Source organism: Rhinatrema bivittatum, chromosome 2, assembly GCF_901001135.1.
Source record: "Rhinatrema bivittatum chromosome 2, aRhiBiv1.1, whole genome shotgun sequence".
Lineage (NCBI taxonomy): Eukaryota > Metazoa > Chordata > Amphibia > Gymnophiona > Rhinatrematidae > Rhinatrema > Rhinatrema bivittatum.
This window is the reverse complement of record NC_042616.1, coordinates 32,202,867-32,220,501: the sequence shown is the minus strand read 5'-3', so window position 1 is coordinate 32,220,501 and position 17,635 is coordinate 32,202,867. Positions and strand designations below refer to the sequence as shown.

Genomic DNA, 17,635 nt, shown 5'->3' with positions numbered 1-17,635 from the left:
ACGCGTCACACCTGCCAGTGCTTGGCGACGCACTGGTTGAGAATCGCTGACCTAAAGAATTACAGCAATCTTTGGCAATTAGTGGATACCCTCCACAGTGGTAGACCTGGTGGAGGGTATTTCACAGAGTGCAGCGATTAGAAAGGCTGACTTGAGTGAGTGTGATGTGTGTATGGGTATTTGTGAATGGTTTGCTGGTGGGTTTTGGAAAGGAAAAAAAGTTTCCTGCATATAGGGGGTTAAAAAAAGACACGATAAACTATCTGCCTTGTAAAAATGTTGAAGCAAATTGTTCAGCATTTCTGTTGATTTAAATATCTATTGTATTGCTGTCAGGATTACAAATGTGCATTTTGTTTCACCGATATGCTTAAACAGAAAAAAAAAAAAATAGATGAGTTATGTAAGCTTTAAATTTGCCTTCCTGAGAAAACATATCTCTGGGCATGACAGATAAGAAATAAGGAGAAATTACTAATCTGATAACTTCCTTTTCTTTAGTACAGACAGGTGGATCCAGAACGAGTGGAGTTATGGAGCTCTACCAGCAGATGGAGACAGAGCAAAGCTGACATCACAGTGTATATATACACCTGCACTAACATCAGCCCACCAGTATTCTCTGCAAAAGCCAACTGTGGACAAACTAACAAAACTTGATTATTAACAGACAACCAATCCAGCACTCAGCTCACAGGAACCACTGAGCTCAGACAAAGAGTGTAACACTAGTCTACGGACTGGACTGACACCAGTAATTCCTGGAAATAAATAGCCACGCAGGAGGACCATAGCACAAACATTCGGCAGCCAAGGGCGGAAAAGTGGATCCACCTGTCTGTACTAAAAGAAAAAGGAAATCAGGTAAAGTAGTAATTTCTCCCCAGTGTTCAAACAGGTGGATCCAGAACCAGCAGGATGTACCAAAGCTACTCCCGAACAGGGAGGGAGGCTGCCCGTAATCCAATCAAAACCACGCGTCCTCCCAGGCCTGCACATCCAAGCAATAATGCCTGGAAAAAAGGTATGCAAGGAAGAGGAGGACCACGTCGCAGCTCAGCAAATCGATGGGACACAATCTAATCTCCACCCATGACACCGTCTGAGCCCTAATCTGACCAGATAACAGCTACTCAGCATCCCCATATATGGCCATGACTACCTCCTTAATCCAGCAGGCTATTGTAGCCCGCAACACGATTCGGCCTGTTTACTTCACCATGGAGAATAAACAGGCGATCCGTCTTCCTGAGAGCTTTAGAAACCTCTACTTACCTCAAGATATGCCTCTTGACATCCAAGCGCTGTAACAGGTGATATTCATTCATATCTCTCTGTCCAGACAGGGAAATTGATTCAAGTGAAAATCTGAGACCATCTTTGGCAAAAAGGATGGAACGGTATGCAGCTGTATCGCCCCCCCCCGCAGTCACTCTCAGAAATAACTCCCGGCAAGTCAATGCCTGCAGTTCCCCGCAGGACAAATTGCCACAAGAAACACCGTTTTCAAAGTCAGTAACCTCAAGGAAAGGCTATGCAGCAGTCAAAAGGTTGGACTGCCAGAAAATCCAAAACCAGATTAGGAGGCCACAAAGGTACTGGCGACTGAAGGTGGATCCCCTTTTAAGAAGCTTCACCGCTTTTAAGAAGCGACCACATTAGGATGAGCTGACAAGGGTCCATCATTCACCTGACCTTGAAAACAGCCAAGAGCCATCACCTGTACTTTCAATGAATTAAGGGCCAAACCTTTTTCTCAATCCAACCTGCAAAAATTCCAGAATGAGTGGGATCCTGACCCACTCATTCTGGGTCAAGATCCCAGAATGAGTGGGAGGGAGGGAGGGCCCCTCAATCCTCACACCACGCCTCAAACACTCAAACTCACACACAAGCTAATAAAGTGGAGAACTTTCTTGCTCGAAGCAATTTATTTATTTATTTTATTTCTTTTATATACCGACATTCAATCGAGATATCACATCGGTTTACAGGTAACTGAGCGGATAGGGCGAGTTCTGCCCTATTTTACATTATAACATGATAAATATAACATGGTAACAATTATAACAGGAATATATGGAAAAAATAATATTATGGCATATAACATATGTACATTATGTCTTGATGATAAAATAATTTAGGTATCAGGGTTGATTGAAGGAAGTAAGGGGAGGGTAGGAAGGAGGGAGGTATGAGGAGGGGGGGAGAGATGCATTCGGGCAGGTTAAGTGTCAGGTGGGAAAGCTTTTAAGAACAGCCATGTTTTGAGATGTTTTTTAAAGACTTGTGATGAGGGTTCATTTCTGAGATGGGGGGGGGGGGGGGGGGGGGAGGGAGTTCCATAGGGTTGGGCCCGCTATTGTTATGGCTCGTTTGCGGGTTGTGTTGAGGTGTGCAGTTTTGAGATTGGGGATGGAAAGAAGGCCAGTGTTGGATGACCTGAGAATTCTTTGTGTGGGGTATGGTTGTATTGCGTTGTTTAGCCAGTTCATTTTGTTGTTGTTTATTTTTTTGTGCATGAGGGTGAGGGTTTTATATTGGATTCTTTGAGTGATGGGCAGCCAGTGGAGTTCTTTGAGAGTGGGTGTGATGTGGGAGGATTTTCTGTTGTTAGTGATGATTCTGGCGGCGGCGTTTTGTAGAACTTGTAGGGGTTTGATGTGGATTTCTGGGAGGCCAAGGAGGAGGGAGTTGCAGTAGTCGAGTTTTGAGAAAATAATTGATTGAAGGACTGTTCGGAAATCATGCGCTTGGAGAAGGGGTTTGAGTTTTTTCAGTGTTTGGAGCTTGAAGAATCCATCCTTAATTGTATTGGAGATGTGTCGTTTAAAGTTGAGTTGGCTGTCAATTGTTACGCCCAGGTTTCTTGTGGATGGGGTGAGTGAGATTCCTGAGATGTTTGGTACCCCCGGGTTGTTTGAGCTTGCTGGGTTGTTTGGGGGGGTGCACTTGAGGGGAGATGCGGGACGGTCATCGTGGATGTGAAGGATTTCTGTTTTAGCTTGGTTGAGGCAGAGTGATAGTTGAGATAGCAGGTGGGATAATTTTGAGCTGAGTTTGTTCCATCTTTCCATGGTGAGTTCAATGGACTTGCTTATGGGGAGTAATATTTGTATGTCGTCTGCATAGACGAAGTAGGTGAGGTTTGCATCTGAGAGGAATTTGCATAGTGGGAGGAGGTAAATGTTGAAGAGGGTTGAGGATAGGGAAGAACCTTGAGGGACGCCATGTGAGGGGCACTTGGGAGGATTCAGATGAGTTTGTCTTGACGATGTAGGATCTGTTTGAGAGGTAGGATTTGAACCATTTGATTGTAGTGTCTCGTAGATCAATTTCTTTAAGTCTGGTGAGGAGTGTTCTGTGGTTGATGGTGTCAAAGGCGGCTGATATATCAAGAAGTATCAGGAGGAACGATTTGCCTCTGTCGTGACCTCTGAGGATGGTATCGGTGAGGGCGAGGAGGAGGGTTTCGGTGCTGAAGAATTTTCTGAAGCCATGTTGTGTTGGCTGGAGAATATTATGGTCGTCAAGGTGTTCTGTAAGTTGATTGTTGACTGTTTTTTTCGATAATTTTTTCTAAGAATGGGAGGCTGGAGACTGGTCTGTAATTTGCTGGGTCTGATTTGTCGAGTTGAGGTTTTTTGATGATTGGTTTGATGATGGCGTTTTTGAGTTTGTCTGGGAAGATTCCTTGCTCGAGTGATAGGTTGATGATGTAGGTTATTGGTTTGACAATCTCTCTGATGAGTTTTAGAGTTTTGATAGGGATGGTGTCTAAGGGGTGGGATGCGGGGTTGGTTTTTTTGATGATGGGTTCAATTTCTGTAGATGCAACGGGTGTGAATTGTGACCATGTGTGTATGGGAGGAGGGATGTCCGTTGGGTCGGTGTGGGTTTGGGGAATCTTGGCAATGATGTTGTCGACTTTGTCCTTGAAGAATTGTGCTAGTTTTTCACTGGAGATGTGGTTGGAGTTTGACGTTGTGTCATTTTGGATAGGGTTGGTCAGGTCTTTGACGTAGGCGAAGAGGGTCCTCGGGTTGAATTGATAATCATGAATTCTTGATGTGTAGAAATTGCGCTTTGCTGTGTTGAGGTCGGTTGTATAGTTGTGTAGTAGGGTTCTGTATTTGTCTTTCAGGTTTGGGGTAGGGGTTCGTCTCCACTGTTTTTCGGTTTGTCTCAGTGTTCGCTTTGAGGTTTTCAGTTCTGAGGTGTACCATGGAGCTTTTTGCTTTGTGGATGGTTTGATTTCCTTTCTCCAATGTGGCAATCACTACAGTGGAATACCCACGCTCCAGCCTATGAGCCCTCTCAAGGGCCAATACCGTAAGAAATATCAAGCTGATCTTCATGAACAGGCCCCTGTCACAGCAGATCCCTGTGAACTGATAAATCGGATAGGAGGGGCCCACCAGAAGCCTTTTCAAATCTGCATTGCATGGCCTCCTGAGCCAATCTGGTGCCACCAGAAGCAGAGTCCCTGTGACTCTCAATCCTCTGAATGATTCTGCCCAACATGGGCCATGGGGGAAAGGCATTATAGGAGCTTCCCACTGTATGAGGGCATTGATGCCCAAGGCCTTTTGGTCTCTCCTGTGACTGAAGCAGCAAGGAACCTTTACACAGATGTTGCCAGAAGGTCTAGATATGGAAGACTCCAATGGTCTGCCTTGAGCTGGAAAGCCTTGTTTGACCATTCACATTCTCCTGTGTCCAGACTGTCTGCTGAGAAAATCGGCTCTTACATTCTCTTTTCCTGCAGTGTGGGAGGCCAAGCTCTCCTGAAGATGTACTTCCACCCATTCCATGAACTGGGCTATATCCTGCGACACTTGCTGGCTCTTGGTTTCTCTGTGGTAACTGATGTAAACTACTGTCGTTACATCATCTGATATTATCCAGACCACTTGACCCTGCAATCGCTCCACGAATCTTAAACATGCCAGATGCTTGATATTCCAGAGACTCTTCTGTAATCTAGCACCCTTGCGTGTCAATGTTTGACAGTGGGCCCTGCAACCCTGGAGGTTTGCATCTGAGGAGAGTTCTAACCAGTCCAGTGATCGTAGGGAAACCACTTTTCTTAGATGGTCTACTTGGGACCACCACTACAACCGTATGCCGATCTCCACTGGTAGATGAAGCTGAATCGAATAGCCTTGAGACTGACAACTTCAACGAACTAGCAGGCTGATGTATATGCACCCTCATCCACTTCTAGGGTGGCTGCCATCAATCCAAGCACCTGTAGATAAGACCACAATGTCTGGTGTACTGCTGCCAATTGCACCTGCAACATCAGCTGCTGAATGCTGCTCATCGGCAAGAATACTCAGCTTTGCTTCGTGTCGAAGCAAACACCTAGGTACTCCAGTGTTTGGGATGGCTGCAGCTTGCTCTTGGCCAAGTTCACCACCCATCCTAATTCCTGTAATATGGAGAATCACACTGCATGAGACCCGAAGGCTCTCTTCCAGACTCTTGGCACAAATCAGCCAGTCGTCCAGAATGCCATCCTCTCTTAACACTGCCGCAACCACCACCATAACTTTGGAAAAAGGTTCTGGGCACGGTGGCCAATCCGAAAGGCGGTGCTCAAAACTGATGTCGCTCCAAAACAGCAAAACGAAGAAATGGCTGATGCTCCTGTCAGATGGAAATATGAAGGTATACTTCTGACAAATCCAGGGACATCAGAAATTCCCGACTGTACCGTCATTATCACTAAGCATAAGATTTCCATGTGAAATCCAGTCACCTGCAAATGACAGTTGACTCACTTGAGAGCTAGGATGGGGTGATGGGAGCCTTCCTTCTTGGGCACAACAAAGTAAATCGAATATTAGTCCATATTTTCTTGAGACCTGGGCACTGGGACTACAGTCTGCAGGCTGAGGAGCCTTGATAACTTTCTCTGCAGAAGAGACAAGCAGTGGAGTGTGAGTTGCATGGAGAGACCATGGAGACATCCCAGGGAACACTGAGAAACTCCAGAGCATAGCAGTCTCTTATCACCTCCAGCACCCATTGGTCTGACGTGATCTTGACTCACCTCTGATAAAATAGAGAGGCAACCCCCCTATCTCCTGTGCCCAGGGGAGGGTCGGCACACCTTCACTGAGTGGCTGGGGGGGGGGGGCCTGAGACAAAAGGATTGAGACCTGCCCAAAGGCAGAGTCCTCTGAGAAACCGCTCTTTTATAGGATGAAAAATGTATGAAACCCTTCGCATGACCTCTTGTGCCAAAGGACCAACAAAGTCTGCTGCTTGTCCTCTGGTAACCTGGACCTCACCCCTCTTATTGGCCATTTTCTCCAGCTCACTCTTAAAAAAAAAAAAAAGTGAGTCATTAAAAGGCAAATTTAGTAAAACTAGACTTTGAAATTGCATCAGCCAACCAATTCCTGAGCTATAGCTGACATCTGGCTATTACCAAAGCCACACCTCAGTTGCATATAGGGAAAAATAACCCATGCTATAATTACACAATGTTGGGTTCCATATTAGAAGCTACCTCCCAGGAAAAAGATCTAGGCATCATAGTGGATAATGCTTTACAATCGTCAGCTCAGTGTGCTGCAGCAGTCAAAAAAGCAAACAGAATGTTAGGAATTATTCGGAAGGGAATGGTTAATAAAACAGAAAATGTCATAATGCCTCTGTATCGCTCCATGGTGAGACCACACCTTGAGTACTGTGTACAATTCTGGTCGCCGCATCTCAAAAAAGATATAATTGCGATGGAGAAGGTACAGAGAAGGGCTACCAAAATGATAAGGGGAATGAAACCTGGCAATTACCCAAACACTAAGAAGATCCCATGCTACTGATGCAATTAATAGCAGTGGCTATTCCCTAAGTAAACTTGATTAATAGCCGTTAATGGACTTCTCCTCCAAGAACTTATCCAATCCTTTTTTAAACCCAGCTACACTAACTGCACGAACCACATCCTCTGGCAACAAATTCCAGAGCTTTATTGTGCGTTGAGTGAAAAATAATTTGCTCCGATTAGTCTTAAATGTGCTACTTGCTAACTTCATGGAATGCCCCCTAGTCTTTCTAGTATTCGAAAGTGTAAATAACCAATTCACATCTACTCATTCAAGACCTCTATCATATCCCCTCTCAGCCGTCTCTTCTCCAAGCTGAACAGCCATAACCTAACAGTATGCAAGGTGTGGTCTCACCATGGAGCGATATAGAGGCATTATGACATTTTCTGTTTTATTACCCATTCCCTTCCTAATAATTCCTAACATTCTGTTTGCTTTTTTGACTGCTGCAGCACACTGAGCCGATGATTTTAAAGTATTATCCACTATGATGCCTAGATCTTTTTCCTGGGTGGTAGCTCCTAATATGGAACCTAACATTATGTAACTACAGCAAGGGTTATTTTTCCCTATATGTAACACCTTGCACTTGTTCACATTAAATTTCATCTGCCATTTGGATGCCCAATCTTCCAGTCTTGCAAGGTCCTCCTGTAATGTATCACAGTCTGCTTGTGATTTAACTACTCTGAATAATTTTGTATCATCCACAAATTTGATAACCTCACTCGTCGTATTCCTTTCCAGATCATTTATATATATATATATCTTGAAAAGCACCGGTCCAAGTACAGATCCCTGAGGCACTCCACTGTTTACCCTTTTCCACTGAGAAAATTGACCATTTAATCCTACTCTCTGTTTCCTGTGTTTTAACCAGTTTGCAATCCACGAAAGGACATCACCTCCTATCCCATGACTTTTTAGTTTTCGTAGAAGCCTATCATGAGGGACTTTGTCAAATGCCTTCTGAAAATCCAAATACACTACATCTACCGGTTCACCTTTATCCACATTTATTTATTTGTTGAGTTTTATATACTGTCATTCAGTAGAGCCATCATAACAGTTTACAAAAATACACATGTTTATTAACCCCTTCAAAAAAATGAAGCAGATTTGTTAGGCAAGACTTCCCTTTGGTAAATCCATGTTGACTGTGTTCCATTAAATCATGTCTTTCTATATGTTCTACGATTTTGATCTTGAGAATAGTTTCCACTATTTTTCCCGGCACTGAAGTCAGGCTCACTAGTCTATAGTTACCCAGATCGCCGAGTCTTTTTTAAATATTGGGGTTATATTGGCCATCCTCCAGCCTTCAGGTACAAGAGATGATTTTAGTGATAGGTTACAAATTTTAACTAATAGATCAGAAATTTCATTTTTTAGTTCCTTCAGTACCCTAGGATGCATACCATCCGGTCCATGTGATTTGCTATTCTTTAGTTTGTCAATCTGACCTACTACATCTTCTAGGTTCACAGTGATTTCATTCAGTTCATCTGACTCATCACCCCTGTCTCCAGCTGTGTGGGGAGCAGGAGAAGCAGGCATCTACCTTCACCACTGTGCTCGGCTTCCTGTATCCACTTGCCTCTCAGCTGGGTCATTTTTTTTCCTCTTTTTTTTACAGCTAAATCCATGCCAGAAAAAGAGAGCTATCAGACCAAGGCACTCATCTGGGGAAGAATCCACTGAAATTATCTCAGGAAATCTCAACTGAGGGAGGGACCATAAGGTATCACCACCAGGAAAGCGGGGCAATAAACTTCTATCATTCCTTCTCTAAAACCTTTAACGCAATCCCCAGTAGGGAGATCCAAGTCCACCATCTGCTGGAGACTGAGAATACTGGCGGGCTGATGTCAGTGCAGGGGTGTATATACTGTGATGACAGCTTTGCTCCATCTCCATCTGCTGGTAGAGGTGCATAACCCCACTGCTTCTGAATCCACCTGCCTGGACACTAAGAAAGCTAATGATATATAATAGCCTAGAAGCACAGAAGAGTGATGGCAGAAAAAGACCATATGGCCTATCTAGTCTGCCCATCCCTACAATCCCTATCACTCAGTGCTGTACCGTGGGACTCCAGCACCCAGGTGCCAAAGCTTCCATTCGCACCCCTCCCCCCTACCTTTCTCATAGCAATACTTAAAATCACAAATATACAAACACAGAAGGAAACACTAGGATTATTGTTCCTGCTTTTGGGAAAACCCATCATCCATTTTTTTTCAGTCCAGAGCTTGCCTAACACCACCCAGCACTGAGAAAAAGGCCCTGGAAGAGGCTGCCTTTTATTTCCATGCAAGGATTGTCCAAAAATAAGTAAATAAAAGGAACGAACAGCTGTGATCCAATCACACCACAGGTCAGCCTAGATCATTTCTATCAACCAAGAGGGAACACTGCAGCATTCTCAGAGGCTGGGATTTTCGAGGCTCACATAAGCGTGTAGGTGGGCTGCAAGTCAGCAACGCAGATTTTAAAAAGCTGCAAAGTATGTGTCTATATACCCGAGTGCGCATCAAAAATAAGGGGGGCAGAAAAGGGGTGGGGCCAACTTTTAGGATTCTGGCTGCTGTGTAGCCTCCTTACCACCAGAGGCCCTCAACGAGCCTCTCCCCTGGCTGGCCCAGCGTTCCTTGCCCGCCTGCCCTACGCCCAGACTCCAAAGTTTAACCCTGCCCTTGGTGCTTCAGCATGGAGTTCCTTTGGGCTCCCTGCTCAGTGGTCTGCAGGCCTTCTGGCTTCCCTCTTGCCTTGCTTCATGGTCTATGACCCTTAGGCCTTTCAGCACCCTTGCCCATCCTGAGATGTCTTGGCCTTCCCCTTGAGGCTTGGCCTCTTGCTCTGTTTTCTAGCCCCTGTCTGTCCCTCCCGGTTTCTCTTGCCTCACTGCCTTCGGGCATTCTGTGTTTCGGGTTCAGTGGTAGTCCTTTGCCCTGGTTTGTCCTGTCTTGTCGTAGTCTGTCTTTCCTTGTTCCTGTTCTGGCATTCTGTTCACACCCATACCCGCACCCGGTTAGTGCGCTCTAGCTCCACGCTTACCCACCCCCCACGCTGTTCCAGTGCTTCTGACGTTCACCCTTACCTCCACGCACACCAGTCCGACCCAGAGACTCAGCCCAGCCTCACCGGTCCACCCGCCCTGGCTGCAGACCTTCGATTCCGTGCCACTCCTGGAGGTGGTGTTCACCTCACCTTCCCACTGTCCATATTCCTAACAGTAACACCGTGTTTTATGACCGGAGACCGCAGTGCACGTCGGCTTGCCAGCTGCATAAAGCTTTACTGCTGCTCTTGATGAGTAGCAAGTCTGTAGGGCTAACAGAGGGGTCTGGAAGACCTCGATATGACCTGGGAAAACTGGTTGACTTAAATCGGACAAACTGGGTCGTCCCCTGTGCGAGCAGGTTTTGAAAATCCGCTTACATAGGCCTGAAAAAGCTGGCAAAGTCCTATGGAAGACATGCAAAGTAAGTTTGCGCAAGCAATCTCTTAAGATCGGGCCCTTACTCACGGGAGGTGCATTAAAAAAAAAAAAAACCAAAACAAACAAAAAAACCACAACATATGCATGCAAGGGTGCGCACGATTTAAAATTCCAGCGTATCTCCGCTCGCTTGTGAATAAGTGTGTGTAGGGGTGCATGTGCGCTCATTTTAAGATTGGCCTGCAAGAGTAGGAAATGCCATGAATGACAAAATCCGATTTCTAAAAGGAAGAAGAGTCCACCCAGCCTCTTCCCCCTCCTCCCATATAGACACACAAGTCCCCTCCCTCACCTCTCCAGGAGATTTTCAGACTTGGGCCCTGCGGCTCCCTGACCCATGGATCTTCCTCCCGCTCGATCTTTGATATATAAAGGAGAAGGTTTCTCAGATGAAGGGTCTGGGTCATCAGGTACCTCCAAAGCCAAGAAAATTGAACAAAAACCTTTATGCTGGGCCAGGCTCATTGTGAGTGGTCAACCTTCAGTCCTCGTGGACACCAAGCCACTCGGGTTTCCAGGATATCCCTAATGAATATGCATGGGATAGATTCTGTACCCACAGATTTGCATACCTTGGAAGAGATCTCATGCATATTCAATAGGACTATTCTGAAAACTCATGCGGACTGGACTCCCCCCTCCGGCTGGTGTCCATGGGGGAATGGGAGGTTGCTTAACCCTGGAATATCACTGCTGCCAATACTTAACGGGAGATGCGGTTTGATAAAGCGTTAAAGCTTGAGGAATTACATGGGGAAAAAGGACACCTGGTTTGCTTTTAATAGACAAGGTCGGTTCCAGGTCAAGTGGCGATTGAGGAATTTTAACCTGCCATGTGAGGACTGGACTAGCAACACCACCTCCTGCTGCTTCATTCCTACCTTTCGGATGCCTTTGACCAGATCCCCATCCAGTGCCAGAGGAATGTAGACTACACCAGTAGAGATGAAAGTACAAAAAAAAAATCTCCCCTATCCAAGGTGAGGACTCGCTCTGCTTCATTCCCCCATTCCTCCTGCATTTCAGTCGCTCTGACATTTTTGACATAAAAAACGCTGCTCCTCCCATGTCTCTGCCAACCCTCTCCTTTCTGAGCAGGTCGTAGCCTGGCAGGGTTACATCACATTCCTGGGACTCAAACTACGTCTCTCTGACTGCATCAACATCTAAATTCGCATTTGCCAATCAGGCTTGCAGACCTGGAATTTCATTCCCCAGACTTCAAACAGCCTTCCGGAGATTTCTCCTCCTCTCTACACTCTGTACAGCCTCTCACCTCCTTCCCTCATCCACCCCACTGCTCAAGGGTAGCCTGGCGAGATCCTCACCTTTATGTTTTATTCCACTGACGTCACTTGTTCACTGGAGGCTGACAGCCCAAATCTATTAAAACTTCCTTCTGCCACCCCTGTAGTTTAAACGCCTGCACGTGTGGTCTGAATCTCTCACCCAGGATCCTTTTACAAAAAAACATAGCCTTTTATTCTTCCATACATAGCACCAGCCTCCAACATATCTACAACTCTAACACCAGTTTTTCAGCCATGTATCAAAGTTGGTGATACGATATTCTCTCGTCATGGAATAGGGGAAGGAATGATCTCTCAGAAAATACGTCTGCTTTGGCAGCTGCCTAAGCCTCTCCCCCGCGCTCCTGTACTCCCCCTGTACTGTGCTGACTCCGCAGGTGCTCATGGGTCCCCGGGCAGACCATGACAACAAATTCTTTCTGCTCCTAAGACTCAGGACCCCAGGAGGCATCTGAGACCTTTTTGTTTCCTTTCGAATGTGCCCCCTTGTTAATGCCTTTGATACGAGAGTCCCTCGGCAGAAGAAGGGGTTTTCCGGTTTGGGATCTTCTGACCATACCGTTGGGAGTTTTGTGTACAGCGAGTGGCTTTCTGCAACTCCGTTACCACTTCAGATGCCAGCGAGATTAGCAAGCAATCAAAAAGCAAGTTCTTGGACTCTCCCCACTACCCACTGGATGTTTAAGTGCAAGAGCTTGGGAATACATCAGCTAAATGTCTTGTTACCCTATAGTGAAGGCATTCAAAACATTTTAGTGTACAAGTTATAATAATGGAACAATAAAATCATCTTTACCCAGCGATGTTACAGTTTCATAATTCTCCTGCATGGTCTCCTTGTAAAGCTCCTTCTGCCATTCTTCCAACATCTCCCACTCGTCCTCGGAGAAATAGACAGCGACGTCCTCAAATGTTACAGGGACCTGGAACAGGAAGAGGGATCTGCTCAGCACCCACAGCCTCAGGCACAGCAGCACAAACTCCTGACACACTGCCTCTAAAGTTTGCAGACAGTAAAAAGGTGTTTCTTGTTGCTGTGACATGCAGTGAGCAAACCCCAGATGCCGGCCTGCATCTGAGCAGGCAGCAGTGATGATTTTTCCACGGCACACATGATCAGGTCTGAAGGCACACCAGGGTTTCATAGCCCCAGATGCATGGATTTTACAGTTCACTGCACTGAAATGCAGCTCCCAATCCCTCTATCCTTCTTCCAGCTTTTTCCACCACCCACTCTGGAGTGTCTACCCCGTTACAGATTTTTGGATCATCTTCAGACAAGTAGATGTATCCCTAAGGCCCCTCTCCAATATCGCTAATAAAGATACTGAAATGAACTGACCCTAGCACAAACCCCCACCGATCACTTCTCAACTTTCGTCAGAATGAGAAGGAGGACACGTGCGAGGGTAACAGCTGCACTGGGGTGGATGGCTGTTTGGATCATTTTGGGAGGACACAGAAGGGGAGGGGGGGTGTCAGGGCAGGGACATAAGAGGAGATCTTGCATACTCAGCTACCCAGGAGGTGGAGTACAATGGAGGGAGATGACAAAAAACCCGTCGTGGATAAGGCGTGAAATCCTAATGGAGCTCCTGGTCTGCGGGCTGGCAGCTGAGATAAATACGCGACAGCGTGGACAGGATAACTGGGCAGACTGATCTTCTACCGGGTCACTGTGATTCTGTCCTACACCCATCCTGGTCAACACACCTGCATGCCCTCCGAAAACTAATTATAAGACACACCACAAATCAGAGGTCCTAAAGTCATTCTCCACATTTAATTGTCCTTTATTAACAAAATATTTCTTATAAATACATTCAATATGGCTGTTCTTTATGTTACCTACTAGGACCCTTACCTGAACACTCTAAAATCACATTCATGCTTTACCCTTAAATACCTTCATTCATACCACACATCTCTCATTAAGGTTATACAGTAGTATAAGAGCAATTAACAATTAAGTAGTATACAGTAGTATAAGTAGTATACAGTAGTATAAGTAGCAATTAACAATTAAGTAGTATAAGAGCAATTAACAATTAACATCACATATTACTCCTTTTGTACCTGTACATATTACTCCTTTTGTACCTGTTTTTCACCCACCCACCCTCCCCCCCCGCCCCCTCCCCTGTCTCGACCACCCCTACCCCTCTTTCCACAAGTTTGCTAGTTTTGCTCTGTTTCTGAGCTATGTTTTAAACACTGTTCCTTGTAAAGGCTCTGCCTACATATCTTTGTTTGTAAGTTATCTGTAAACCGGCACGATGTGCAAACGGTTGCCGGTATATAAAATTAAATAAATAAATAAATAAATATGTTTAAAAGTAAATGGGGAATAAGCGTCTTAAATAAGTATTAAAAAATGATGTATTTAGTATTGTAATTGCATTAGATGCAAAGGAATTTCTAGCACTTTATATATTTTATGTATAGAATGAGTGGGGAATGAGTGAGGCATGTGTGATATGAATGAAGGTATTTTAGGGTAACGCATGTGTGTGATTTTAGAGTGTTTAGGTAAGGGTCTGAGTAGGTAATATAAAGAACAGCCATATTGAATGGATTTATAAGAAATATTTTGTTAATAAATAATAATTGAACATAGAGATTGACTTTAAGACCTCTGATTTGTGGTGTGACCTACACCCATCCTGGCCAGTTCATTTCCCAGCCTTCTGTGTGGCATAGAGCCAAAGCCTTACTGAAGTCCCGAGAGGCAACGTCCTCCGCTCCTCCCCCATCCACCACTCTCCTCAGCTCATTAAAGAGCTGTCAGATTTCTTCGGCAGGAAACCAGTCCTGTAACCTATTTGTTCCAGGATGGTTCATGCTCCTTCAACTTTAGTATTTCCCTAGAACCTTGCCCACTTCTGAAATCAGACTGAGCTGTCTAGTTACCTGTTTTCACTTTTTTTTTTAAATTACATTTTTTAGGGGTTTTTTTTAATTACATTTTTTAGTTTTTTTAATTAAATTTTTTAGTTTTTTTTAAATTAAATTTTTTAGTTTTAATTAAATTTTTTAGTTTTTTTAATTAAATTTTTTAGTTTTTTTTTTTAAACAAAACAGAAGCAAACAGCGGTGAAAGTTACATGTAGTTAACGACTCTCAAAGAAAAATAAGACTCTGCACACTAATACACATGGAAATGTAATCAATGCCCTCCCACGTTCCCACTTTTGATGGGGGGCGGGCGGGGGGGTGGACTAGATCTTCTCTCCTTCAGTCTCTGGTCCAATATGCCGATGGCGGGGGAGGCCAGGTGAGGGCATGGGGCTGAGAATGGCTGCCATCATAGCCAGAGGCCTGGTCAAGATGCCGCAGCCCACAGCTTCCCTAGTCCACAAAGGGAATGGTGGGGGAAGAGTTCCTGAAGAAGAAAGGCAGGTGGTAAAAGGGGGGGGGGGGGGAGAGAACAAGAGAGAGCGGAAATAGTAAGAAGAGTTGGGGGATAGTGCCTAAAAGAAAGGAAAAAGTAGATAAGGACATAAAAATTACCAGGCTGGGTCAGACCAAGGTCCATCGAGCCCTGCATTGTGTCTTTGACAGGAGGCCAGTCCGGGTCGCACGTATCCCGCAAATCCCGTAAAGCAATTCTAATTCCTCTTACTCGCTTCTCAAGGATAGCAATAGGGTGAAATTTATACCTGCCCATTCGTTTCCTTTCCTTCAGTCCTAGCAGACCAGTCCATACACGTGGGAATGCGTCCTCTGGCCAGCAGCGGAGGCAGAGAAAAAGATTCAAGAGCTGGCCTCACTCCCTATAAAAAAACCAAAGGGCCTGGTGCTGCCTCAGCTCCTCGGGTTGCTACAAAACCATCCAGGAGCCAGTGTTGGTTCTCATTTCCCCAAAATGCCATTATAAGAAGAACCTACCACCATCACCAGCATCTCCTTTTCAGGGTACGAGCCCAGGGACCCAAATACCAATCCCAGGTTTGCACTCAGGGCTGCCACGTCCATTATGGACAACCTTGCCCTTAGCTCTCCTGAACGTAAGGTTCCCCTGGAGCTACAGAGAAAAAAAAAAAAAACCAACCCCCAAAAAAAGACACATTAGGCACAAGAATAATTATGTAACCAAGCCGCAAAGGTCAGGGATTAAGGATGCCGTCTACTTCCCTCTCCCTGGGCTGGGTTTCTCTGTTTGCAGACAGGCCCTCTTTTCCCTAATTCTATCTGTACATCTAATGTATCTATAGGCACCTATGCGACTATAACTGTCCTATCTATAAGTCCACTCATCACTTTTTCTTTTTACAGCCATTTTCCTCTTGGGGTGGGTCCTGGACTGGTCTGTTAGGACTAAAGGAAATTAACACCCAAGTATACATTTCACCTTCCTTCACATCCTACAGACCAGTCCATACATGTGGGATGTACCAGAGCAATCCCTGTTCTGGGTGGGAGTTGCTTGGATCTGCTTCCAGGATTCTCGTATTAGATGCCGTGTCTTTTTTTTTTTTTTAAACCAGATTGACCCTTAGCATTCTGGAAAAGGGTACGGAGATGCCCTTGTAGCTGCCCTACAGATTTCCCCTAGGGTCACTGGTCTGCCCGGTGCACAAGACACTGTCTGAGCCTTCGCCCAGTGTACATTCAGGCTCTCAAACCTTGGCCTTGACTTTAGTTCGTCTGCTGCTGTAATTGCTTTCTTACTCCACTGAGCCCTTGCATCCAAACACAACCATCCGCTTGACTTTCTGAACTCATTTGTAGTTTCCAGATACCTCAGAAGGAACCTTATGACTATCTAGAGATCTGAGCTCCTGCCTCTGACCTTCATCTTTCGCATGCATAAGCCCTGCCAAAAAATCTTGAACGTGCCCCATTATTTTCAACACAGCAGGGTGGCACATTGTGCACCATGATCCTTTGTTTTTTTTGTAGGATTGCCCAAGGACATCCAGGAGATGACCTTTCCCCCGACCAGTCCCTGAAATGCTCCTCTACGGTGCTTGAAAGGAAGCGACGGTAGAGCTTTTCCTAAGTAAGCTCCCTACCAAGCTGGGGGAGACCTCCCTCAGCGGAAGACTTGCGATCTTGCCTCTTCAGAAGAATTGCATCTGACTTGTGAGCAGGATGAAGCAGGTTTCCCTCCTCTGTTCCTTAGAGGCCCGCGTTCTATAGGAAATATTTTCCTTGTATTGGTTTTAAGAGTTCCCATATTCAATCATCCGGCATAAACGTCTGAGAAAGAAATATAGTTGAAAAGTTCAATTGAAATGAATCAAGTCTGACACGCCCCATGTGGGGCCTGAACCCATGTTGACCATGCACTTTGGTTCTTGGCAGAAGCTATGTTGACCATGCACTTGGCAGAAGCCATGTTGACCATGCACTTTGGTCCTTGGCAGAAGGACCCAATCGAGTGCCTGGACTCCTCCCTGAAATATTGTACCTCTCCTAACGCTGACCCTCTTGGCGGACGCCCAAACCCTAAGGCATGCTACATGGACAGCTTCCGCATTTCCAGCGAACCAAATCCACGTCATTACCTAACCTCTCTATGTAGTTTAGGCCTTATTGCACCAAGGTTGGCAAGAGAATATTATGTTCTTTTTTTTTGGTAAAAGTTATTTGCCCAAGGTGAGGGAGAACCCCCGCGCTGAGCTGCTTAGTCCTGTAAGAGAACGTCATCTTAGACCGGATCTTAACAAACTTGCCAGGGTACCTGAGCATTGCTGGTTCTCTAACTTCAACTTGAACCATTCTAAGTCTGGCCCTAGCTCCCAATTCCTTGATTGCTAATTTGTGGTCAAAAACTCTGGCATTCCAGCTAGCTGGCCTCTGACCTTTGTCAGGACCTGGCCCCTTTGGTACTCAACCAGAGTTCCTGTCCAGCTCGGGCTGGCTCTGACCTCTCTCTTTTCTCAATCTGTATGGTTTATGCTGACATACCAACTCCCTGAGAGACAGTCAAGGTCTGCTTCATCTTAACAGCGAATATGAGGGCCTACCCCTAAAAA

General features: G+C 45.5%; 1 protein-coding gene across 2 annotated transcripts in view; it reads right to left on the bottom strand.

Moving 5' to 3' along the window:
* LOC115083760 (oocyte zinc finger protein XlCOF6-like) overlaps positions 1 to 17,635 on the bottom strand; it is a 136,015-nt gene that overhangs the window by 80,546 nt on the left and 37,834 nt on the right. For both annotated transcript variants that reach the window (XM_029587766.1, XM_029587765.1), the window contains exon 2: positions 12,451 to 12,577. In XM_029587766.1, the coding sequence (XP_029443626.1) occupies positions 12,451 to 12,577 (127 nt within the window). The remainder of the gene's footprint in view (positions 1 to 12,450; positions 12,578 to 17,635) is intronic.